Genomic DNA, 25,898 nt, shown 5'->3' on the forward strand with positions numbered 1-25,898 from the left:
CGTAAAAGCATTTCTGATGATTGTATCTGCTTAGATTCACATGCGCCCACCCTTCCTCCCCGCTCGGATGGAAGGAACATAGACTTCCTTTTATATCTCTCTTTTCTGTACTCACTGACGTCTAGAAGGCTCCCTCAGGGCAGAAAAATACAAACAGAGGGACCTCGACGCGTGAGGGATTGTGGGTACAACACACGTCACTATAGGGATAGTATTTCAGACACGCCTTGTCGACGTCCCTTTTCGACTACGAAAAACAAAATGCAATACTCCACAGTGACCACTGGATGTCGGACCTATGCACAGCATGTGAATCTAAGCAGATACAATCATCAGAAATGCTTTTACGGTAAGTAATGCATTGCCTTACACTAGTCAGTCTTTTTATTACTGATATTTCTCAAATTCTTTGGAGCACAGTGGTATAAAAAAACCCTTGCACAAAGGTACCGAACACAAAAGGTCCCAGAGTTGCCCTTGGAACGACCACGTGCTCTCGCTATAAATAGCTGTCCGATGGTATTCAAATGTCTATTTGCTCTGATTAGTTCATTGCTTAAATCATATAGTTCATATCAGTGTTTATCACACTGTCATTATTAATGCATACTGTGAGGCAGTATTAGTACAGATGTTATATGTAGCCAATGCATTTCAGACTGTCCGTCTTCAAGGCTAAACTATACTGTATGCGTTCGTTCAGCTACATGAACTGTCTGATTTCCCAAAAACCTGTTACGGTCACAATTCACATGCCTCTCTTACAACTTTGGTAAAAACAGAGTGTTCACTCAGAACTGTAAACTCCCAAGAGGACAACTCTCACTTTTGGACTGGTGGGCCCAATCGGTGTCAAGACGACCTGCATTTGAAGCCATCCCACGACGAGCTGCGGCCATGTCTGGCTAAAGTTCGCCAATACCCTGGGACCTGTGACCATAGTGTGGTGCATTGTCTTCCGAAGATCGTATCCTCCTGAAACTTCAGTGGACTCCCTGTGGGCCTACAGAGGCAAGATCTACTTCTTGAAGTCCCCTCACCTGAGTGCTGGACCGAGAAAGCGAGACGAGTCGACCAGGCAGATGCCATTCTTCACTGGTGCTTTGAAAAAGGCACCAAAATAAAACAGCTGTAAATAATAGTTTGCTGGGCATTCCTCCACCCGACTGCTCCTGCAAGACTCATTCCAGTGTCCCTTCTTACTACAACCAAGATTTTTGCGACATGGTCTGCTGCTGCTTCACCTTGGGGGTATCCTACTGCATCATCCTCTTCCCTCCTAAGGTATGATGAGACTCTGGGTAGAACATACCTAGAGTTGTTCTGCTGCTCCTGTGTGGCTGGAGTAGTGATTCGTATGTTTGTGTGTTCGCCCATCTGTGTTCGTCCAGGCAGACAACCTGTGTGCACTCAGGGTGCTGTTCGTGATTTCCCTGAACCCATTTCCAACAAAAAGCTTTACTTGTTAGCAGAAGCCTTTTTTGGAACTCGTAACTTTCTCCAGCTTGTTCTGCCCTCCAATTTGACTCTGAGACTCTCATACCTAGATAGGGATGGACTGTTAAAGCCTAAGGCCTCTGAAAAAGTGTTACAAGTCTTGAAAAGTATTTACCTGATTTATGTTGGTTTTGTTTCATTCTTTTCCTGAAACAGCTATTCTAAAAGTTATTACAAAAGTGATATACTTAGGTGAATATTGCATTGGTTGTTCTAGTGTGCCTACTGTATATTATAGTTCCTCCCTCCGAGTAGAAAAACCTAGAGATTTGTGCAAGGAAAGTGGCTTTTTGCTGTAAGGGCAACACATCTCAATGTATCAAAGTGGTGAGGGCCTTTCTTAGGTAATGACCTTAAAACTTAATTCAAGCAAAGCAGATCCCCCAAGTAAAACGACAAGGACTCTGGAATCCAGGGAAGCCACCATTAGGGACTTCTCTGCAGAGACTAGGACACAGTTGCCTGTCTCTGTAGGGCAAAAGGGCTTAAAACCCCCATCATGCACTAGGAACCAAACTCCTAAGCCAAAATGATTGAGGTCATTCCCATAACCCCACCTTCAGCTGAGGCCAAGGTGACTGAACCCCCATGAAAACCCCATACTGAAAACCCAGAGGTAGTTAAATGAGGCTGCAATAAAATTGTCCTTATTAGCTGATGTTGGGATATTCTTCCTTAGTGTTTTGCATGTTCTTTTCATTTTCCTGAGCATCTTTAGGTGAGTAGTCTACCAGTTGTTGAGGTGAGCGCGAGGTTTAGATTTACGTAGTTTGAGGGGTGCTATTGTATAAATAGCCTTGTGCATCGTTTGATTATACAGATCTACTAATACTGATGGATCTGAGTGCATTATGGTGGGATGAATGATGGGTTTTAGTTGTGGTAGAAGTTTCTCTAAAGTTAGATTACGTTTGTTTCTGGTCATCATGGCAGGTGCTTTGCTTTGAGGAGTAGGTAGCGCGGATACTTTGATAGTGAACGAGATTAAAAATGGTGGTCAGTCCAGGCACAAGGTGTATTAAAGAGTATGTCAATATTGCAGTTTAAGTCCGCTAACCAATTTAGCGTTCTTCCTTTATTATGAGTGGGTTCAGTTATCCGGAGTGTATCCTAATTCAGTAATTGCATCCTTAAGGGCACAGGCTTTTAGGTTTTTAGGATCTTGGAAACCTAGATTAAAGTCACCCAGGATAATGACTTGAGAGTTGCTTTTGGTATTGGATGATAGCAGGTGTGAAATATAATTTTCAAAGGTGGATGTCGGGGCTGGTGGGCGGTAAATCAAGTGGATTGTGATGGTAGATGTAGGAGATGTGGGCAATTTGATAGATAGTAATTCTGCTGAAAGTATGGGTTGGTTATTGACGTTTCTTAGGCCTAGTGCAGTTTTGTAGATGAAGACAATGCCTCCTCCTTTTGAGTTGTTGGCTTCTCTATCTGATCGGATGATGCAATAGGTATCCGGGATGACAAGGCAAGTGAGGGGCCTGATGCTGAGTGAAGCCAAGTCTCCGTAATGGCAGTGAAGTCGAGATCATGGAGTGTTATAAAGTCGGCTATGCCTAATGCGTGAGCTGGTAATGATCTGGCATTAATGAGGCCAGCTTTAATGATGGGTGTGGGGTTGTTTTGTTTAGCCAAGGGTAACCTACAGCTGTTTTTGGATGCATGGGGTGACGTAGCTGAGTTGGCTGTGGTGGTAGATGCTGCGATAAAGTCTTTGCTGATCGGGGTATGGTGTTGTTGAGGGAATCTAGAACTAAGTCTGTTATTTCTGAGTGGTATAGGGCAAGGGGTGGGGAGCAGTGGTGTGGGTGTAGGTAGTTGATGTGGTTGATGAGTGGTGTTGCCTAGGGGCAAAGTTGCAGATTATTTTGCTAGATTGGCATGAAGGGGTGCATTGATTAGAACCTGGGCAATGTGTTCAGTGTGTAAGCCTAGCAGTGGTAACCTCTGTGGGTGGTAAGGTTCAGCGTTAAAGCATGGTTGTAGGAAAGTTGATGGTGGTATGAGTGTTGAAGGCGGGAGGCTAGATGCCATAGTTAGGTACTCTAAGGTTTATTAGCGTGTCCATGGGTATCAGGAGAGGATTGGGTATGGTGACTGCTAATAGGGGCAAGAGACAATAGGTGAGGCAGATTAAGATGAAAACTAGTGCTTGGAGAAATAGCAGCATGGCTAATTCTATCGAATTGAGCAAGTACGTAGGTGAGCACCTACTAATATCGTGTTAGTGTAAGCAATGAGAGGGTGACCTAAAGTTTCAGCTATGAAATGATGGGGGCCATGCAAAATCATATTACATGACAAAAACAATAGTTGCATAGTACTGGTAAAAACGCGTGCATATGCTGGCGCAAGTGGGTGGTTGGCAGTGGCTAGCTAGGCATTACATGTGATCAATTTGCAGGCAGTCATGTTACAGTGGTTCACGACAATACATTAGTTGAAGTATCACTCATTTAGCAGGGTGGTTGGGCTAAGATCAAAATAGAAGTAAATTGCAATGCTTAGAATTGCTAACGAAGGCTGATTTACTAAGTCTGAGTAAGGATCCCAAAGATTAATTCCTTGCTTTGGCTAATCCAGTTATAGATTGCAAAGAGTCATAATACTAGACAGAAATGGCATGGTACTGTATATTATGTAGACAGCTGAGGCAGACAATGAGGCGTGAGCAAGATATTGTGCCCAGTTCTGTAGTGTCGATTGGGCAAGTTGAGGCGGGTCGGCACTTTTACCGATATTAATGTAATGCGTAACTTAAGGTAATGCGACACACGATAAGCAAACATAATGGCTATAGCAGCTGACGACAGCTAAGATAGTGCGTTATGTTGAGCTTGCAGACAAGCTATCAGAGGCAAAGGGAGGAGTGGGCGTGCAACACTTAGTGCGCATGGGTATACCGCTGTGCATTTAAGGCAATGGAAGTGTACGTTAATAGCAAATACGAGTATGAATGCGAAAGACACAAGCTGCAAGATTTATGGCAGTAAATCGGTGTATGAGAGTCTCACCGGAAGTTTGCTCGCAGGGCCGTAGCTTACTTTGTGATGCTGGCGAGTGCTGAAATGTAGAAGGTCCTCAGGCGGGCTGCAAATTCTGTTAGACGTGGGCTCAAGCGCCCGGTGCAGACAGCAATATAGGGTTAAAGGCACGGGGAAAGTAAGGCTCAAAGGGTGGCCAGCTCTAAGCTCGGCACGCTCAGTCAGTAGACTTGTTCCTCTGCCTTTGTCGGATGCCGGCTTGCGTCTGTCAGTGTCGCTAGATTGGATAAGTAGCCAAAGGGCTGGCCAATCCGGACCCAGAGGTACTTTCCTGGTCTAAAGGTGCCGATTTAGAAAGTGGCGGCCATTTCGAAGACATTAAAACCTTGTGGTATGCATGGATGAAAACCACGATTTTCCTAATGAATTGCACAATCGCAATATAACGCTCTGATGGAGCGGGATGGTGAAACCCAGTGATACAATGGGCAATTTCGAAATAAATTACTTTCAAGCTCATCGGTCGTCATGCAGGTCTGCAAATTGTGCCGTTCGGTGCACAGTCTTGCCGCGTATGCTGCTGCAGAGTAGCTGATACTAGTGAGCTGCTGCAGCAGATCTTGGATGAAGAGGAGCTGCTGCTTTCGGATCGGAGAAGAGGGCATTAATGATAACAGTGCACTATCATCAGTGATCTGTTAAGCAAGCGGTCACTATTACAAGTGATCTGTCTGGCGTTTCTACCTTTGACTCAAAGCGCGAGATCTCTCGAGAGACCTTCCAAAAGTTACAATACTCCAGAATCACTGCCACATGGAGTGCAGGTGAGGCGGAGCATGATTTAAAGACTGTTCAGATCAAGATATTGAGGGAATTTCAGTGCAGAGGCTATGAGGCACTATTCGGTGCACCTGAAACATAGGGTGTCTTCAGCTGAGACTGACTCACCCACAGATCTACCCAAGAAGCAACTTAAGAAACACAAGAGATGTTATCACTGTATTGAAATGACTCTAATTACTTGGAAATGGCACCTCAGAGGCGGAATTCTGACACGCAAGCTACCAACATTGTGGCATTAATATATAAGTACATCCCCTGGTTGTTTTGGCATGAAGCTTACGCAAGGAGGGACCAACAAATATGGCCAGCAGATGGGCTCCGGGTACCCGGGATGGCCGACGGCGGCTGTTCCTCAGAATACGTGTAGAAGTCTCTGTAAGTACTGCCAGTCAGTGTTATTACGGGTCCTTGCTGCTCTCCCAGCTGCCACCACAGTCCAGGCTATACTGCCATGTGCTGGTCCTCTCCTCTCCCTGGGCCTTTATACCTTCTTGCGCCTCTTTTTTGCTGGGGGAACCCGGCCCTTCCCCCTTGCTCAGCCCTCCAGATGTCACTGGGGCTGGGCCGTGGATGCCACAGACGGCCACTCAATGTCCTCAGAAGGCGAGTCATGCTGCACTCGCTCCAACAGTAGGAGCTACCACTGATGTCTGCCTGTGTTGATGGTGTCGGGGCGGGTGGGGGGTTTGCAATGGACAACACACCCCCTGATGTCGCCCCAACCCATGGTGCTATCAATGTGGCGGTGCAGCAACCATTGTGTACACTTGCAGCTACAGATGCAAACACAGTGATTGCCGGGCCTCCCCGGCACTGGTGTACATCCACTGTGGGAGACGCGCTCCACTTGCCGCCTGTGGCCTGGTCCGGGCCCTCTGATCGTAACTTTGGTGCTCCCTTTTGTAAAGCCCACAGCGGGCACTGGGCTGTGCTGCGGAAACCCCAGAAAGTTTCACTTCCATCGCCGGCGGCCCGGTCTGGATCTTTCCTTTACTTCTCCAGCACTCCCCTTGACGGGCACACAGCGGACACTGGGCCTTTTAGCGGCAATTCCTCACACACCACCTGAAGCTGCAAGCGTCCCGGTCCCGCCTCTCAGTGCACGGCCACCTGCAGCAATGTCGTCCTTGGGTATTGGGCTACCTGTCAGCTCCCCTGACACTAATGCCGTGCCGATCTAGCTTTTTCCACCACAGCGGGCCGGTGTCGAAGCCCATACCACGTCTCCTCTGCCAGGCACAGCTCACACGCTCCCAGCCGCCTTACCAAGATGGCAAGCTGCTTTGTCACACTTTTTGGAGTTTACCAATATAGGGACCCCCTGCACCAATTTTCTCTGGTGTTGTTGGCGATTGTAGCAGAAGCACTCCGCAATCTCGGTTTTGTGAATGTGCAGCAGGATCTGAGCAGTAATTTGGATCTATACTTAAGGACTACAGAAGCCCCGGCGGAGCAGCACGGGCTCACGTCTGCATGAGCCAGCTCCTCGACAGCGCCCCTTGGACAAATACTTATTTAACTTTGAAATAGTTTGGTACTATTTTAAATCGCCACCACAAGCCCATTGCATTAATTTGAGAATACCCTCTCTGGAGAAAACAGCACTGGAACCTGTGGCCTTTGGGCAATGGGCCCCATACATCTTAGGGCAGTCTTTTATTTATTTATTCATTTTTATTTTTAACTTGCACAGATTGGCATAACGTGACAATTATCAACATTGTTATAATTTTGTTACATAGCTTACTGGTACACTTGGATACACTATTATACTGCTTCAAAGTCACTCTCTCCTGTTCTTTTATCAGACAAATATTGCTTATACCTGCTCCTTATGTCTCTTGGGCGGCTGCGTAAGGGTATTTGTATTTGTTTATTTGTATTGCGCCCCCTGCCCAAGGCGCATCAGGGCCCATGTTTGGAAAGGAAGTTACAGATAAATTTGCAAAGATAGTTACAAGTTACATTTTAAAGACATATTTACATCAAGAATAAGAACAAGGATGAGAGAATATTGCACGGACTGGCAGAGAGGTCAAATATACAATATATACAGTGAGTAGCCTGATTGCGGATGACCGCTGCATGGGTTAGAAGGCGGAGGCCAGTGCATCCTGTTTGTGAAGCCACTGTTTAGTTCTATTTTTGAAGGATTGGATGGCTGGCACATTCCTAAGATCATTGGGTAGGGAGTTCCGCAGCTTAGCAGCCAGGACTGGGAAGCTCGAGCCCCTAGCTGTCTGAAGCTTGAAGCTGGGGATGGTTAGTGTGTGCGCCTGTGCCGATCTCAGAGGTCTGGAAGCCGTATGTTGTGTGAAGCACGTGGATAGGTAAGCAGGTGCAGCATTATTTTGTGCCTTGTATGTTAGAACAAGAGTTTTGAGTGAGATGCGTAGTGTAATGGGTAGCCAATGTACATTGCGCCTGGTAGAGGAGATGTGTGAGCGCCTGGGGATGTGAAGAGCAACCTTAATGGCATTGTTTTGGGAGACCTGAAGTTTATCAAGGTTTCTTTGACTAGTCCCTAAGTAAAGGGCGTTACAATAGTCAATTTTGGACATGAGGGTTCTGGCTAGGAACAGGCAGTTGTCTGTTGTCAGGAAGGGGCGACATGCTGTGATAAGTTTACATGTGTACGATGATGCTGAGACTACCGAGTTGGTTTGTCTATTGAGAGAGAGTGCAGTCAAGGTAAATTCCAAGTGTTTTCGTGACGTTGGTGACTTTAATAACATTTCCATCGATAACGAAGATGTATTTGGGGTCAAGTTTCATGAGTTTAGGTGGAGAACCTAGGATGAGTAACTCAGTTTTCTCGTCGTTGAGGCAGAGCCTGTGATGTGCCATCCAGGCCTGGATGACAGAGTGGACTGAGTTGAGTGCTTTGACATAGGTTATATAGTCACCAGTGATGGGGATGAGTATCTGGGTGTCGTCCGCATAATTTGTGTATGAGACACCCAGATAGTCAAGAATATCAAAGAGCGGTTTAGTAAACACTTTGTATAACGTGGGCGATACGCAAGAGCCTTGTGGGACTCCGCAAGGGACATGTGCTGGGTCAGCCGCGGCTAAAGAAGAGAAGACCCTCATGGATATATTTGCCAGGAAGGAGCTGATCCAGGAAGTAGCTGCGTCAGAGAAGTGAGCAGCTATCTTAAGGTGATGGCAGAGGATTTGGTGATCAACCAAATCAAATGCAGCAGAGAGGTCGAGGAGGAGCAGGAGCGCTTGTTTGCCCTGGTCTTTCAAGTCCTCTTATTTGGTTTTTCAAGTCAATCAAGGCTGTCTCTGTACCGTGTCTTGGACGGAAGCCAGATTGTCTAAACCCTAATAAGTTGTTAGTATCCAGGTAATACTGGATTTGGAGATAGGCTGCACGATCCAGAATTTTGAGTAGGTACGGCACCGTGGTGATGGGCCTGTAGTTAGTGGGATTGCTACGGTCAAGGTTAAGTTTTTTGATTAGGGGGATGACCCACGCATCCTTGAGGTTGTCGGGTACTGTGTCAGATTTGAATGATGAATTGATAAAGGAAGTAATGAATGGTGCGAGGTCATGAGCTGCTTCCTTTACGACCAGCGCAGGGCATGAGTCACCTTGGCAGTTAGAAGGCTTAAGCTTCATGATGATGTTTTTAACTTCCTTGATGGTGAGGGGTGAGAAGCTTAAAAGGTTTGAATAAATGCTTTGGAGCGGGTGTATTGTAAGGCTGGTGGTTGCCCGCTGAATCCGAGAGATGGCTTTTTTTGCTATTAATTTTGGATTGGAGCAAGGCAATTTTGTTTAGTAGTGCTTTTTGTATATTGGAGCACCATTCAACTCCGGGGTGCATGTATCCAGAGGATCAACTGGGGACTCTAGTTCCTTAAGGATCCTAAAGAGTTCCTTGGTGCTGGATTGAGCTTGTGTGATCCTGGTGTTGTACACTTCTTTTTTGGCAGCTAGGATAGCTTCTTTGTAAGTGAGGGAGGCAGTTGTAAGGTTATTTCAGTTGACTAGAGTAGGTGAGCTTTTCCAGTGTGATTCGGATTTTCTTTTTACTTTACGCAGTTCACGTAGGTGAGGGGTGAACCATGAATTAAGATGGTTGCGGGGTTTTTGTTTGCGCAGTTTGAGTGGGGCAATTGTGTTCGGAGCTTTTAACAAGGAACGGTTGTAGGTGTCCACTAACGCAGTGGGGTACGAGCAAGTGGAGGAGGCCGAGATCAGTAACGGGAGGATAAGGGGGGAGTAGTTTCTCAGCCGTAATATCCTTCTTGTTTCGCGTAAAGGTTGGCAGGGCCATGTTGGGTTTGTCAATGGGTAGGCTAGAATTAATGGAAAATATTATTTTATGGTGATCAGACAATGCACATGGTGTCACAGAGGTTACCTTTAGTGCACAGTTCATGTCTGAAACCCAGTCAAGGGTGTGACCCTTGATATGGGTAGGTTCATTAACTTGTTGGGTGAGGCCGAAGTCAGCCAGAACACTGGCTACGTCATTGACTTTGGCATCATTCGTGTCCTTGTATCCCAGGTTAAGGTCGCCAAGTATTATTATTTGAGATTTGGGCTTAGTGCTAGAGGCTAAGATAGATGAGATGTCCTCAGCAAATGTGGAGGTTGGGCCGAGTGGCCTGTATATGAGATGCACTGAAGCTGTGTGATTGGGAGAAATCGGTAGTTTAATAGAGAGTAATTCAGCTGATGGCAGCTGCAGTGCCTATCGCGTCTAATAATGGAGTAGTTATCGGGGATGGCTAGGGTCATGGCGGGCCCCGAGGCCGCATGCAGCCAGGTTTCCGTGATAGCAATAAAGTCAAGGTTTTCTGTCACGATGAAATCTGCAATGTCTAAGGCGTGAGCAGGGCAGAGCGTGCATTAATAAGTGCACCTTTGAGTTTTGTCACAGTGTTGGGGTAATTAGCAGTGGGGGTTGCGATAAATATTGGTGCCACAGGGGCAGTAGTGTGATTTGTTTTTTCCAGACTAAGGATGTTCATGTGATAGGACCAGTGATGACATCTGGATGCTAATCTTTGGTTTCTAACTGAGGTGGCACAAGGTTGACTCAGGAAGTTGTGCGAGGTTAATCTAGACATGATAGGCAGTGTAGGTTTATGCGTAGCAGCAATAAACTGGCATATGTTTCTTCGCATTCGCTAGCCCATATCATGTCCCTTTACCAATCCTTTTTCATAGGGGGTTGTGCACTTTTCCATCTCATCAATATTATCCGCTTTGCGAGCACCAGGCTGAGGTTGAGCAATTTAGCCCAGGTGGGATTCATTTTAATGACCGTACCCAACATGCATAAACCTGGATACCATACCATTGGTTGGTCTGTCATTTTATCAAGTACATCACACACTTCCGCCCAGTATCTGGTCAAGTGCGTACATGACCACAACATGTGTAGCATGTCGGCTTCCTCATTCCCACATCTGGGGCATTTCACATCGGCTTCAGGGTATAAAGCTTTAATCCTGGCTGGGGTGTAGTACTTCCTATGTAGTACTTTGTAGTGTATTAGCCGACAGCAGGAGTTATACGAGACCTTCTGCGTTAATGCACCCAATTTAGCCCAACGATGGTCAGTGCTGGTGCAATCTAGGTCTATCTCCCATTTCCCTTTATTTTCTGGGGGTAATGTTTCTCTAGTGGATTGTGCGATTTTTTTTATTTTATATAGTGTAGAGATGGATGTCTTGGTCGTGTTGGCGACAAACATATACTCCAAACCCGGATGTATCTGTGGTTCAGTAGGGAAGACAGCCCATATTTTTGCTATGGCTGATCATAGTCTTAAGTATTGCAATTTCTGCAATGGTCTACCCCCTAGGCTCTTATCTCCTCCCAGCTGATAAATTGCCCATCTAGAAACATATCCCCAAACCGATGTATCCCTTTGTCCTTCCAGTGTGCAATGAGGACCATGTCCTGGGTGGGGGTGGGGGGTAGTGGGCATCCCACAGTGGCATGTTAGGGTGATACAAAATTTCTTGTCTGGGTTATCCGGCCATTGTAGTCCAGGCAGAGCATGTCACTAGTGCCAGGTTGATAGTGTTGTCATTTCTAACTTTGGCTTCTGCCACTTTATGTAAGAGCTTCAGTGGGCCCAGTGTATTCATTTCAATCATTGAGTGTGGTGCTCGGTGGTTTCCTTCTATCCAATATTTAGTATAATAAGCTTGTGCTGCAAGATAATACAATTCAAGATCTGGGGCAGAAAGACGACCGTTGGGATACGTTTTGGTAAGTCTTCGCCAGCTCACTCTCGGTTGCCCATTCCAGACAAATGCTGTACATGCTCACTGAATTTTATTTAAAAAATTACCTGCCTGGCCATATGTGAACAGTTCTTAATAAGTAAAAGAGTTTGGGTAGAGTTATCATTTTGATCAGGGCGAGCCTGCCCATGAGCGAGATTGGCAAGACCCTCCACCATTCAACCTTGGTGCAGAGGACGTCTTTTATGGCTGCATAATTCGCAGCCCGAACAATTTGCGTATTTCGACGCCTAGGTATTTAACCCGTGTGGGGACCCACTGGAGTCCGTGTAGCTCAGTGGGTATGGGCAGTGGCTTCTGTGAGGGGAAATATCTGAGTTGGTCGAATTCAGCTTCAGTCCTGAGTATTCCCCAAATTCTTTGACTGAACGTAGCGCCATGGCGAGGTTGGCCTCAGGGATTTTTAAATACAGCATTATATCATCAGCATGTAGTGTGATGATCTCAATCTTACCCGCCAGAGAGACTCCCATTCTGCTATGTCTAGCTCTCAGTAATTCCGCAAGTGGTTCTATGACCAAAGCAAATAGGAAAGGGGACAGCGGGCAGCCTTGTCTGGTACCTGCAGCTAACCTCAGGATCACCAAGAGGATTCCGTTGGTTCAAATTCTAGCATACGGTTTTGTGTACAGTATTCACACCGATCATATAAAGTTTGTCCCGAAACCGTAATTGAGTACTCTGAATAGGAAGGGCCAGTAAACCGCGTCGAAGGCTTTTTGCTTGTCAAGTGCTAGTGCCACTCCTTGTGTGTCTTTGGGTATCGGTGCAAGGATATTATAGCAGCGGCGTATGTTAGTCGCTGTGGACCTGCCCATTACAAAACCGGCCTGGTCCTCATGGACCATATGTGGCATTAGAGGGTTTAATTGTGTGGCCAGTATCTTAGCGATTATCTTTGCGTCCGTGTTTATTAGTGAGAGAGGCCTGTAGGAGCCGCACTCCTCTGGGCGTTTTCTGGGCTTTAAAAGTAGAGTAGTGATTGCTTCCCTAGTTGTGTCAGGTAGTTCACCAGTGTTGAGTGCTTCGGTCCAGACTGCGAGGCGTCTAGGGACCAAAGTTTCAGCAAATTCTTTGTAAAATTTTGCGCTCAAGCCATCGGATCCTGGCGCCTTCCCATTTGGTAGGGGTTTCATTGCTTCCGCTATTTCCACCTGATTCAATGGAGTTTCTAGTGCCTCTCTCCTCTGGGTCGATAACAGTATAGTGGGCATCCTAGCTAAGTATCTATCTATGTCTTCCTCCGTAGCAATACTTTGGGGAGAATACAGGCTTGCATAAAAGTCATAGAATACTTTCCCTATTTCTCCCTGATCGGTAGCCACTGATCCGTCTGGTCGTGTTATACATGGGATGTTGGAATTGCCACATTCCTCTCTCACCAACCTAGCCAGGAGTTTACCGGGGCGTTCTTGTTCTCTGTATGGTCTAGCGGCTGCCGGTCTATCAAAGTATTGAATTTCCTGTTCTGCTGCCTCATTGTTTTTGGGCTAGTTGAGTCTTGATATCTAGTTTGGTCTGGGCAGTTGGGTTAGTGGTGTAGTGTACTTGCAGTTGCGCTATGATTCCCTTGCGGCATTGGAGTTTCCCACGGATGTCTCAATGCACTCCCAGTTCAGTCGACATCGCAATCCCTCTTTTGTATACCTTGAAGACTTGCCATAATGTCGCCTGTCTGTCTACCGTGCCTGTTTATTTCGAAATATTCATCAATATGTAGGGTCAGGTTGGACTTGTACGCTTGATCTAGCAGCGAGGCAGCTTTAAATCTCCAAGGAGGTCTTCGTGGGGAGACTTTGGGGATGTGTAGGGTCAACAATACCGGGGAGTGGTTCAACAGCGTTCTAGGTAGTATTGTCGCCTCAGACACCCATCCTAGAACCTCCTGGGATGTCAGCAGAACATCGATTCTAGAGTGCATGTCATGCACCGATGAGTAAAAGGTATACGCTTGTTCCTCTCCTTGTAGGGATAGCCAGACATTGCAAAGGTTCAGGACGGTCATGTGCGTCTGAATTGTGCGTGCAGCTTGGGTGAGTGTTCTGGGGCTGTTGGACGTGCGGTCCAGCTGGGTGTCTAATATCGTATTTAAGTCCCCACCTATGATTATATGAGCAGTGGGGTATTTGGCACATGCCTGAAAGACCTTGGTGTAGTATTCCGACTCATCCGTGTTTGGCCAATAGAGATTAATGAGGAGAATCTCCTTCTCGGAGAGCTTCCCATGAACAATCACGAAACGGCCTTCTGGGACACATTCAGCCGCCAGGTGTGTATACGGCAGCACCGTATGTATCAATATGAGTACACTTTGTGCTCTGCTCGATGTAGGACGTGTAAAAGCGGTGGTTACCCCAACCAGGTGCTATTTTGTCCGCCTGCCGTCCCAATAGGTGGGTCTCTTGGAGGAACGCAATCTGGGCACTCGTTCTGTTGATATATGCCATTATTTTCCATGTTTTGACTGGCATCCCTAGACCCCTTACATTCCAGCTGATTAATTTAAGGCCTTTTGGGTTTTTATCAGCCATACTTCGTACAGTTTCTAGTATATTCCATAGTGTTTGTGTCGCTTAGTGTGGTGATATGTGCATTCTATGTATGTCTGTGCATTTTTAACTTCAACACCCTTTGTATTCCCGCATCCCCCGCCCCCTACCTCATAGTACCGCGAGCTTCAGCTATGTGTTTCCCTCCCTCTCAACTCTTAACCCGTACGTGTAACCCTTGCACCCGCATTGGGGGGGCGCATTGGCAGTAGCCGAGGACAAGGAGTATAACAAAACTGCCCATTAAGTTACCAACTTAACGTTTCCAATACACATAATGATCAGTGGCAATACGTAGCATAACAGTGTTAGCATTAAATGGCTATAGGAGGAAGAAGATGCAACACTTATGTGTCCGCTACTGTGCCTCATGTCTATGTCTATCATGACATCTTTTTCTCTACCTGTGGTGTCCCCCAGGGTTCTAACCTCTCTCCCTGGCTGTTCAACCAGTATCTGGCACTTCTCGCCCACCGCATCGCTGCTCTCTGCCCCAACTTTCAGTGCTATGCGGATGATACCCAGCTCATTTTCAGGCTACCCTCTGCCTCCTCTTCTCCTTCCCTCATCTCTGACTGTCTTTCTGCTATACAGGAATGGTGTGCCGCCAACAACCTCTGCCTTAATGCCAGTAAGACTGAGATTCTACTCATCGGCACATCCCTCCCTCCTTCCCTGCAGCTCTCTAGCCGGCCTCTCTTGGCCCTCTTCCTGCTCCTACCTGCAAGGCAAAAAACCTCGGGGTCATCTTCGACTCCACACTCTCCTTCTCTCCTCACATATCTGACGTCTCTAAGAAGTCACACTACCAACTACACCTCCTCAGAGGTATCCTTCCTTTCCTCTCCTTCCCCCAGAAGGTCACTGTCTCTAGAGCCCTGGTTCTCTCGAAGCTGGACTACTGTAACAGCCTCTACCTAAATCTGCCCGCCTCTACTCTCTGCCCTTTGCAACTCATCCAGAACAGGACTGCGAGACTTGTCCTTGGCCTCAAGCCCAGGGACCGTATCTCTCCAGGACTGAAATCACTACACTGGCTCCCAGTGACTACGAGGATCAAGTTCAAAACCCTTTGCATTGTCCACAAGGCCGTCTGGGGCCTTGGGCCAAAATACCTTCAACTCTCTCTTCCTAAATATCTTCCTTCTCGTGCTCTTCGCTCATCCGCCTCCAACTCCCTCAGGGTCAGCCACTTCTCCAAACAACGAGTTGGGGGCAGATCTCTCTCCGCTGCAGGGGCCTCCCTCTGGAACAGCCTTCCTGCCTCCCTGAAACTTGAGGAGAACCATCTCTGGTTCCGGAAGCACCTCCAAAACCTTCCTCTTTGCCTCTGCCTTCTCTCCCCCTCTCCCCTGCTAAAATTACTGAAACTGCACTGAATCTGCAACTGGGCCACTCACCGTTCTCAGTCCTTGGCCCAGCCACTCTTCCCCCTGCACTGCCTCCCTGGCAACCCCTGCACTGCGGGACTGTGTCTGTATCCCTACAGCCCCCCTTCCCAGCACTTGTATGCACTTACCTCGCACTTGCCACCAGCTGGCCCTTGTAATTTCTCCTGTATGCTATGACCCTGTACTGCACTTTTCCCTATAGCTTCACCCCCCTGCACTTTTCCCTTCCCCTCTACCCTTGCACTTGCGCGATCTGAAAGACACCTGGCCTAGTAGGATCGTTATCTGTCTCCCCTTGTCGCCCTCTCCCCCGCCTCATCGCGCCTTGAAACACTTGTGTATAGGTGCGTTACAAATGCCATATCATATCATATCATATCATATATTGTTTGAGTATAGTATGAGTCACCTGGTTGAAAACACTTTGTTTAAACAATGTTGCGGTAGCGTCCCCCTAGCCGGTAGTTCTGAGTGGTTGCTTGGATGGCAATAGGATACTGGACTCAACAAAGGCGACGGTTTCTTCAGGAAAAGTGAAGACGTATGTTTTATTGTTGAGCTGTAGGCGCAGCCTGGCGGGATATAACATTGCGTATGGTACCCACGTTCACGTAGCATTTTCTTAACTCCTGTAAATGAGCTTGGTTCCTGCTGAACTGCCAATGTATAGTCTGGGAAAATTCGGATGACACTGGAGCCCAGTTTCAGTTCCTGTTTATCCCTTGCTGCTCAGAGCACCAGATCCATGTCCCTATAGTTCATCAGTCTGGCTACAATAGGCCTAGAGTAGAAACCCGGTTTGGGGTGAGGTTCCAGGGATCTGTGTGCCCTTTCAACTACGAGCATTGCGGACCAACCTGGGTCTCCCAGCAAGTCTCTGATCAATTCTTCCACTGCTATTTCCATCGGGCCTTTCAGGGCATCCTCCGGCACACCTATTATGCACACGTTATTGCGCCGGGATCTGGCTTCTAAATCTTCACTTTTACTGTGCCTAGATCCCTAGCCATTTCCGTCAGTGTTTCCAGTGCATCTTCGGTAGTACTGATTCGGTTTTCCTCCTCCGTAATGCGATTGGTTGCTTTCTCAAGCTAGTTCTTGATTGTGATCACATTTGCATTGATTCCATCAAGTCTGTCATTCAAGGCTGCGAAGCCTTATTGCATCGAGGCAAAAACCGCCTGAGGGTCCATGGTTGCCTGCGGGGTTGCGGGCATGTTCTGCATCGTTGATCGGGGAGTGATTCTGGGCCTGTCGCCTACTTTAGGTGCCCGAGTAGTGTTTTTTTCAATGGCGCCTTTCCCTTTTTTGGGTGCGGCCCCTTTGGGCATTGTATGTCCACTCACCGCACTGTGTGGGGCGATCAATGTTTTAAATGGGGCATCAAGTTTGTGCACCGAAGTTCCAGGTTATTGGGTGGCCTGGCTGTGCACAAGTGTGGCCTTGTTTCAATCGGACAGTAGAGTTGCATTTCCTAACTTCCAGGCCCTGTATGTGGTATATTGCCTTGTGTACTATGCGCAAGATACCATTCTTGCCAGGTGCCGAGCATCTGTGACCTGTTCTGCAAATACTTGTACGTTGGTTGATGGTCGTGTCCTCTGTAGCACTCTGCGTCGCAGGTTTGGGCCTTCGGTTGAGCGGGGTTTGTCTTATCGTGCCCAGTGGACATACCGTGCTGTTATGTTATACGGGTCAAGTTCCCTGTGTCAGTGGATATCTGAGCTTGTAGGTCTCAAACTTGTGCTGCTGTTGTATGTCCAGATGTTGGGCCCGAGCCATTGTTGCCCTCCCCCCCCCTCCCCTTCTCTCTGGCGGGCTCAGTTAGTTACTGGTTTAAGCGCCCAGTGCGGTGTTGCCAGGCTTTGTATCGCACCCCAGGTCTCCCCCGTTTGTTATCTTAGTTAAGGGCCATGTCACGCGGAAGCGAGGGCTATTGTGATCAGTTAGTGCCTCGCTCACACAGCGCAGTTCGCCCTTTCAGGTCTCGTTCCCGGGCTGCTTGGCGGTCCCAACTGTAGGTAGTATGCTACTCTATGTATATGCATGGCTCCTTGGCAGTCTGTGGGGGAGATGTATCAGTAGATTATGGGGGTGCACAGGGTTACCATTTCCTCCAGTGATTGCGCCACAGCATGGCGGGCCCCAGCATACCCCAGTTCTCCCAAGCACGCTTCGCAGTATGGGCCGTGATGAACAAATTCCTGGAGGTGAGCTCCTTAATACCAGGGGGTGTCGTGTCCCACAGCCGTGTGGAGTTATAAGTGCCTTGGGACCTTTGGAGAGGTGGACAGAACGTTGGGCTGTTTGCCCAATGCCATGCCGAGCCTGAGGTCCTCAGGCTGTCCGGCCTATGCAGCCGGTGTGCGTTGCAAGTCTGTGTTCGGGCCAGGGTGAAGGGTGGGAACAGGGCCTCACTTCGTATCTCGCGCCCTCCAGCCTGGACGAATCGTGGCACTTGCTTCAGGTTCTGCTTCTGTAGCCATGCATATGCAGGCACTCTACAAGGGATCTGGGAGCGCCTGCATGCTAGTCAAGGTGGCTTTTGTCATGGCTACTGGTGTTGCTGCCCTTTGTGCAGCTGCAGGTCTCTGATCGCTCGTCGAGGAAAAATTGTGTCAGGAAGTTCAGCTGGTGGTGCTGCTTTGTGTGGGCTCCCGCACTGAAGGCCCTTCGGAGTTGCGCTCACAACACAGTGTTACTTTGGAGTCGCAAAGGGGATTCTCCCCATATTCCGTGGGTGGGTGGTCAGTAACTTCATACACCTCTGCAGATTTTGACTAAAAACCAGGCTATATTTCGCGAGCTTGTGTCTCCGATCTTACACGTTAAGCTCCATCAGGCAGCGTGCACCTTAGGGCAGTCTTCTTAAGGAAAAGGCAATTGGGATTGTGTTGGTTCTTTTAAATTTATTTGCATCTGATTTCTTAACTGACTTAATTATTGATTGGTGCATTATAAGTAATCCTACTGGTGAATGTATATATTTGTAATACATGGTTTTGAGTAATAATACTGCTTGCTAATTTCATTTCTTAGTGTGTACTTGAATGCTAAATAAATAGTTGTATTTTTATGCATTGACGGTCTTTAGTTATGTTATTGTGTGTTACTCTGTGTGGACTCACTGAGGCCTTATGCCATTCCCACACTCTCTTGAGACTAAGCCTTGACTGCTCTCCACAGTACCTAGATTGGGTTTTGACTAACCTCTCAGAGTCTTCCTTTTAAACATTACTAGGTTTGGCACCTAAAATCTCCGCAGGATTTGATTTTGGAAATGCATCTTAACAATGTTATGTTACTTTGCATTTATATAGCGCCTTATGTACCATTGGTATGATCTCAAGGTGCTGGTAGGTTGAACACCCTCGGGAAAAGAGAGAGAGAGAGAGAATTAATATATATATATATATATGCGTGCAGCAGGTGTGGCACTCGTATGATAGCTGCTTCTTGGCGTGCAGCCAGCTGTGTTTAGTTAAGATGATGGGGAGTATGTGGCAGGTGTTGGTATGATAACAGCTATACCGAATGTGTCATACTATCGCTGTGTTCTAGTTAAGTGGTTGTGTATAGAAGAGAGTGAGCGTGGTGGTTTTCAGTAGGTACTTGAGATCGAGCACCTTCATGCTCCATGCATTCCAAGCACTCCAATTATTCCTTGCACTCTAACCGTTTCATGCTCTTCAACTGATCCATGTACTCCAACCGTTAGGTGCGCTCCAACCGTTCTTGCACATTGTCCATTGCATGCCCTCTATCTGTTCCATGCATTCCATCAAACCCATGTACTCCCACCAGTTCTATGCACTCAATCTGTTCAATCAGTTCCATGCACTCCTTCTGATCCATGCACTTCGTCCGATCCATGCATTCCATCTGTTCCACCCACTTCTTCCGCTTCACCCTTTCCGGACACTTCACCCTTTCCGGACACTTCACCCTTTCCGGACACTTCACCCTTTCCGGACACTTCACCCTTTCCGGACACTTCACCCTTTCCGGACACTTCACCCTTTCCGGACACTTTATACGTCGCATACACTCGATTCATCTATTCCATTTGTTCCTTTCATTCCATGCACTTTGTCATTTCATGCCATCTATACGTTCCATGCACTCTCTCCATTCCGTGCTCTCCATCCGTATCATGTACTCCTCTTTTCCATCCTCTTGTCCACTTTATTCCACTCGTCCACTTTATTCCACTCGTCCTCTTTCCTCTCGTCCATTTCATTTATTTCATCGATTTCCTTAATTTCATCCACTTCATTGCTTTCATCCAGTTTATTCCTTTCATCCACTTCACTCGTTCTATTCAGTTTATCCGTTTTAATTTACATTAGTGGTTATTAGTTTTCAATTTCTCGCTCGGATCATGCTACTGGATTATTAATTATGATAAAGCAGCTTTGGGCTGAGGTCATTGATTGCTGTTATCGAGTTTGAGTTAAGAGTCGATTTTAGGGGAAGAGCCATGTTTTCAGTAATTTGCAGAAAGACATGAGGTCCTCGGTGAGTTGGATGTGGGGTGGAAGTGCGTTCCACAGAGTGGGGGCCAGGGCTGAGAATGATGATCCACCTAACCTGAATGAGTTGGTTTTTTGTATGACTAGGAGGCTGGCAGAGCTTGATCTTAGAGTGCGTGGAGGATGGTAGGGTTTTAGTTTGTCTTGAAGATATTGAGGTCCGGTTTTCTGCATTGCTCGGTGAGAGATGCATAAGGTTTTGAAGGTCACCCTTCGGGCAACCGGAAGCCAGTGCAGAGTTTTGAAGGCTGGGGAGATGTGATCTCTTGGGCCAAGTGCTAGTAGCAGTTTGGCTGCGTCGCTTTGTGCTCTTTGTAATTTAGTCAGATGGTACGCGTGGACTCCAAGGTAGAGGGGGTTAGCATAGTCCAGTCTTTACATAACAATTGATTGGACCGCAGAGATTCTGTTGGGAAAAGAGAGGTATGGAAAAATGCGCCTAAGGGTTTTAAGGTGGTAGTGGCAGGACTCAGAGATGTTGTTGACTTGGAGTAAGAGGGTTAGGGTGCATCCAAGGTTTTTTACTGAATTTGAGGGTGTCTGGGAATTGTCCATGGTAGATGGCCAGGGTAGCGGGTGCAGAAGTTCTGTGTTGCCACAGACAATGATTTCAGTTTTGGAGGGGTTTAGCAAGAGGTGGTTTGTGGTCATCCAGTGATCTGTGTCAAGGAGGCAGGATGCAAGGTCGGGTTGGCAGTTGGGTTGGCAGATGGGTTATGTATTCAGGAGTTTTAGGATTAGTTGTGTGTCATCGGCGTAGTTGTAGCACAGGATATTGTGCGAGCGGATTATTCGTGGAAGGGTGGCCATATAGAGATTAAACAGGAGGGCTGATAGGCATGCTCCTTGTGGAACTCCAGTGTTGACGGGTCGGGCGTGGGAAGCATAGATGGAGAGTAGGGTTATTTGGTTCCTATTGTCGAGGAAGGATGCTATCCATTTGAGAGTGTTTCCATGGATTTGCAGGGAGTGGAGGCGGTCAAGGAGGATTGAGTGGTTGATTGTGTCAAAGGCGTCGGATAGGTCAAGCAGGATTAGTGCGGCGCATCCCGCAGAATCAGCAGTGTTTTTAAGGTCATCCCAGATTGAGGTTAGGGTGGTTTCGGTTCTGTGTCGGGCTCTGAAACCTGATTGAGCAGGGTCAAGGAGATTGTTGGCTTCGACAAAGGGATTGAGTTGGGAGTAGGCAGTACGGTCAATGAGTTTGGCAAGGAACCTGGTGTTTGAGATGGGACGGTAGTTTTTGGGCTCGAGAGGGTCGAGGGAAGGTTTTTTTTGGAAGAGGCTTGACATGAACAGTTTTGAATGCGTTGGGAAAAATTCCAGAGGAGAGGGAGTCGTTTATGATGGTTCTTGCATGTTCTCCTGCGCAGGTAGATGCGAACATTTCTTTGAGGGATGTGGCTGGGCAGGGGTCCAGCGGGGAGCCGGATGGTTTGCGGGCAGAGAGAAGTTTGAGAAATTGGTCAGTTGATATTGGAATGAAGGAGTCGAATGTCGGTTGTCCATTTAACCATGCTTAATTCATGTGGTTGATATTGGGGGGGCATCCTTGTGCATATAATCACAATTCTCTTCTGAAGCCGATGGGGGATGAGCATGATTTACCTTATAGGAATTCCATGTGTTCTTTTAGGTATGTGCCATAGAATATGGTTCAGTTGTTGATATGGTGTGAACTTTCTCTTCAGTGCCATTATTGCTATTGTTAAAAATGTGATGGTTTGTAAGCTCAATACATTACTAGAATCAGTATTACAAATAGATAACTTCTTTTTCTTCTTACTTCTTTTAGGGATGCACTCATCAGCAGACCTTTTTGTCACTGGAGCTCTACCAACATCTGGAACATTTCCACCAACATCTGCTCTTTCAGCCTATCAACATCCTAGTTCTTTTAGCTCTAGAAACTTTGCAACAACACCAACTCTAACACTTCAAGATGGAACCTTCAGTGCGGCATCAAATGGTCTTTTGAGTCATGATCCAATATTGCAACTGAAAGCTTCACAGTGCACTATTCCAACTGCTTTGACTTTTGACCGTCTTGGCAGCACTGTGTTAACTTCAAGTTTACCACCTCAATCATCCACATATCGATCAGCTCAAGAGTCAGCGCCTCATCTTTTACAACCTCAGTTCAGTTTGTTACCTTCAGCACTCGCAGGGGCACAGCAGGCTTCTCAGGCATACAGCACAGCTGTTTTTGCAGGTTCTACTGCCTCCATTGAAAGAGCACTTCAAAGGGAATGTAGTGTTATTAAGCACCACCAGCGGCCTTCAAGTACTCAGTCAGTTCAGGCCCAACTGGCTGGTTCTCATCATTCCTTACAAACTTATTTATCCAGTGCGAGTGGAATTACTTTGCAGGATACACCACGACAGTCATCATTGTCCTGTAGTCCTTTAGCAGACATTACTCAGGTGAGCAATGGGGGACTACAGCAAAAGGCTTCTCGTGTAACGGTGGAGCTTGCTCAATCTTACACATCCTCCATTCCATCTTCTGGCTATCCTCTTTCATCAGTGAAAGGAAAAAATTGTTCTACAAAACCACCCCCAATGTCAACAAAAACATCCAAACCCCAAAGTGTAGTCCTTCCAGTGCAGACTCAAAGCTATACCAAATCTGCACAAAGTCAGAGTTCTGTGATATCAAGCCAAGCACAAATTTATTCTACTGCACAGCTACCGAGTCTGCTGTCAGTTAGCCAATCCCAAACTTATGTGTCAACGCAGTCACCAAATTTGACAACAGTAAGTGACTCACAGTCATACTCTTCTCTTAAATCTGAAGATTTGCTATATAAAGCAATTAATTCATTCTCTGGCCAGTCACAAGCCATACCATCTGCTAGTCCGACATTACGTCACTCCCCTGGCCAACAGCACTCTTTGCCTCCAGTCTCTAATGAAAGCTATTCTGATCAAGCAAGAAACCTTTCATCTGTTACTCGGTCTCAAAGTTACACTCCTAGTCAGTCTCAGAGTTTATCACCAGTAAGCCATTCCCCAATTAACTATACATCTCAGTCGCATATTTTGTCAGCTAGCCCTTCAATATGTTATACATCAGGTCAAAATCTAGTGCCATCATCTTCTCTTGCATATTCCTCTTCCCCTGGTGTTCAAAATGTGTCAACTGCTAGCCCCACTCGGAATTACATTTCGTTGCCTTCTTCCCAAAGTTCTCAGACACAAGGTTCACCTTCTCCGCAGTCTCAGACATTTTTACCTACTGTTCAGTCACCTTTCGCATCCCCATCACGTCCACAGACCTTGCATAATAGCAGACTAAGCTCTGAAGTAAAGTCCTATGCTAGAAAAAAAAAACTACAAACAGATGGTTATTCTCCATCAAAGCAAGAAGCTGAATTTCCAATGCAAGATTTGCAGACATTGCAGCAGCATAATACGATTGAAGCCTCCAATCAAAGACTGGGCGAAGGTGAAATAGGTGACCAAGAATCGGCCTATAGGGTTTCTAAGGCAGATGATAGATATTATTCTTCAGGCGTAATAAGGAGCAGCTCCCGTCTTGATGATCAAGAGCTTGGGCTTCTACTGCAGCGGTCTAAAAAAGATGAGAGAATGGTCAGTTCTGTGACACAACTTTCTCAACAAATTGCTCACAGTAATAGCGTAGCCAGCCAAGAAATTAAACATTCTGCTAATTTAATGCAGACTTCACATGATCGGGAACATACAAAAGAACGAACTCAACAAAATGAAATTATAAATAAGGCGAATGAAACTAAGACTGAAGAAAACACTGGTAGTGTCACCAGCAATTCAGCACAGATTGCGTCTCATGGTTTAAGACTTGACCAACAACTATCCTTACCGAATACGCACTCCCTTTTGGAGTCTGATTGTGATTTACAAATTCTTCAGCAGTCCATGTTGCAGTCAAACTTTGAACAAACCAAAATTTCAACACCAATGCCACAAATACAACGCCTGCAACAGACAGGGCATCCATTTCTTCAGATGGACAGTCATGTGCACAAAAATGTGGGGCCCTCACAGCAGCAGATACAGCCTCAAAATTTGGAAGTTATGAAGATGGACATTGTTGAGCTTCCTAAACCTATGCAGCATCAAGAACGGACCACAAAAGATAATTTTAGACTTCCAAATCAGCATGACACAAAGAGCCAGTTTGTCTCACTTAGTTCAATGTGTTTCCCTGAGTCAATGCTTCTTACTGATGAAAAGAATATTCTCTCTAATGTTGATGATATCTTGGCAGCTACTGCTGCTGCTTGTGGGGTGACCACGCAGGAGTTTGCCAAAGCTGCTTCTAGCTCCGGAGATATAGCTGTGGAAAACAGTAATAGTTCAAAATCTCATTATCGTTCTGATGTTGGCCTAGTATCTCAAAACTTCGTAACATCTCAAGCAGCGATTGTAAAGAATGAAAATGTAAATACAGATTCTCTAAATAGTAGCCAAATGTCACTAATCCTTCAGCCTGCATCTACAGTACAGCCAGAAAATCAAACTTTTGATAAAACTCCTATTGATATGTCTGTGCAAAATATGCTAAGTGACATAGGCTCTCAAGTTCTTAGGCCCGATAATGAGGAGCAATCTGCCACTTCTGCCACCATTAACAGACAGTCCAACACTAACCAAGGGATTGAAGAAGACAACGGAGTTCAAAATGATGTATTCAGCGATCCCACAGGTCAAAACCTTGCTTCCCAAGACACGAGTGCACATGAAGAGACTGCTACATCCGATAATGACCATGTTGATGACAGAACTGTGACTGCTAATCAGACTAATCTTTTACTAACTGAAACACAGACATGTAGAATTTCTGGAAGTGTCGTAGATGGTGTAAAAAGAGATATAACAGAAAGCAACATTTCATCAAATCGAGGAATAACACTTCCTTCAGCGGATGAGAATGCAAACCATAAAGATAACAATGATGCACAGGTTAAACGAACAATTTCAAAAGGAATTGATATAAGCCTGCCATGCTCACCTGCTGATATTGCAGAAAGCTATTTTGACAGTTTTCAACATCAAGAAAGAATTAGACAAAAAATAAAAGAAGTAGAGGAGCAACAACCAGAAGTAAAGTGTGGTTTTATTGGTTCGTTCTTAGATTTTCTAAAAGGTGAACCAAAGGTTGCTCCTCCGCCTAAGGTGCCTAATCGGACTAAGCGTTCAGCTGCTCCAATACTGAGGGCCCCCATTTTGCAGCATGTGCCTTTTAAGAATTTGCCACTGATGAATCCTGTCGCTCCACTTGATAGTGACAGTACAGAAAGCCAGAACATGATGGAAGATGGTTTTAAGAAGAAAGTGGAAACCTTGCCTTCATTTTCTTCTTCTGATGAAGATTCTGGAGGAGGCCGTGATTTGCAGAAGAGCATATCAACAGCACTGTCTGCTTTAGAAGATACTTCTGACAAAAAGAACAAATCAGGTAAAATATGTTGACATGGTTATCGTTGTTCAGTCCAATATGTTCATATATAGCCAAAGGTTTCTTGTTGAATGAAAGAATTTGTCTGAAATGTAATAGGAATAGGGAGCATCTAGTATTGAAGGTCATGAACTTGTCCAATACAGATCAAAGGTGATGTTTCAATGTTCATAACAGGTTAACTGACCTATATGTGTCAATCCGAAGACAAGCCCAATGATCCAATACCAAAATATACAAAAACTTGAAAATATCATTTATGCAGCAAAATAAAATTAGATTTCATGGCGAGAATACACTCAAACTTGCACAAAGCCCGAAGGAGAGGCAGGTAAGGACCAGTCCATTGTGCTAAACATTTAGAAATTTACTTGCAA

The 25,898-nt window shown here is 46.2% G+C and overlaps 1 protein-coding gene across 3 annotated transcripts in view; it reads left to right on the forward strand.

The window, feature by feature from the left end:
- Nucleotides 1–25,898, forward strand: part of QSER1 (glutamine and serine rich 1) — a 1,726,564-nt gene that overhangs the window by 231,564 nt on the left and 1,469,102 nt on the right. For all 3 annotated transcript variants that reach the window (XM_069623572.1, XM_069623573.1, XM_069623574.1), the window contains exon 4: nucleotides 21,874–25,521. In XM_069623572.1, coding sequence (XP_069479673.1) covers nucleotides 21,874–25,521 — 3,648 coding nt within the window. The remainder of the gene's footprint in view (nucleotides 1–21,873; nucleotides 25,522–25,898) is intronic.

This window comes from Ambystoma mexicanum, chromosome 11 (assembly GCF_040938575.1).
Source record: "Ambystoma mexicanum isolate Mex_15411 chromosome 11, UKY_AmexF1_1, whole genome shotgun sequence".
NCBI classification, from domain to species: Eukaryota; Metazoa; Chordata; class Amphibia; order Caudata; family Ambystomatidae; genus Ambystoma; species Ambystoma mexicanum.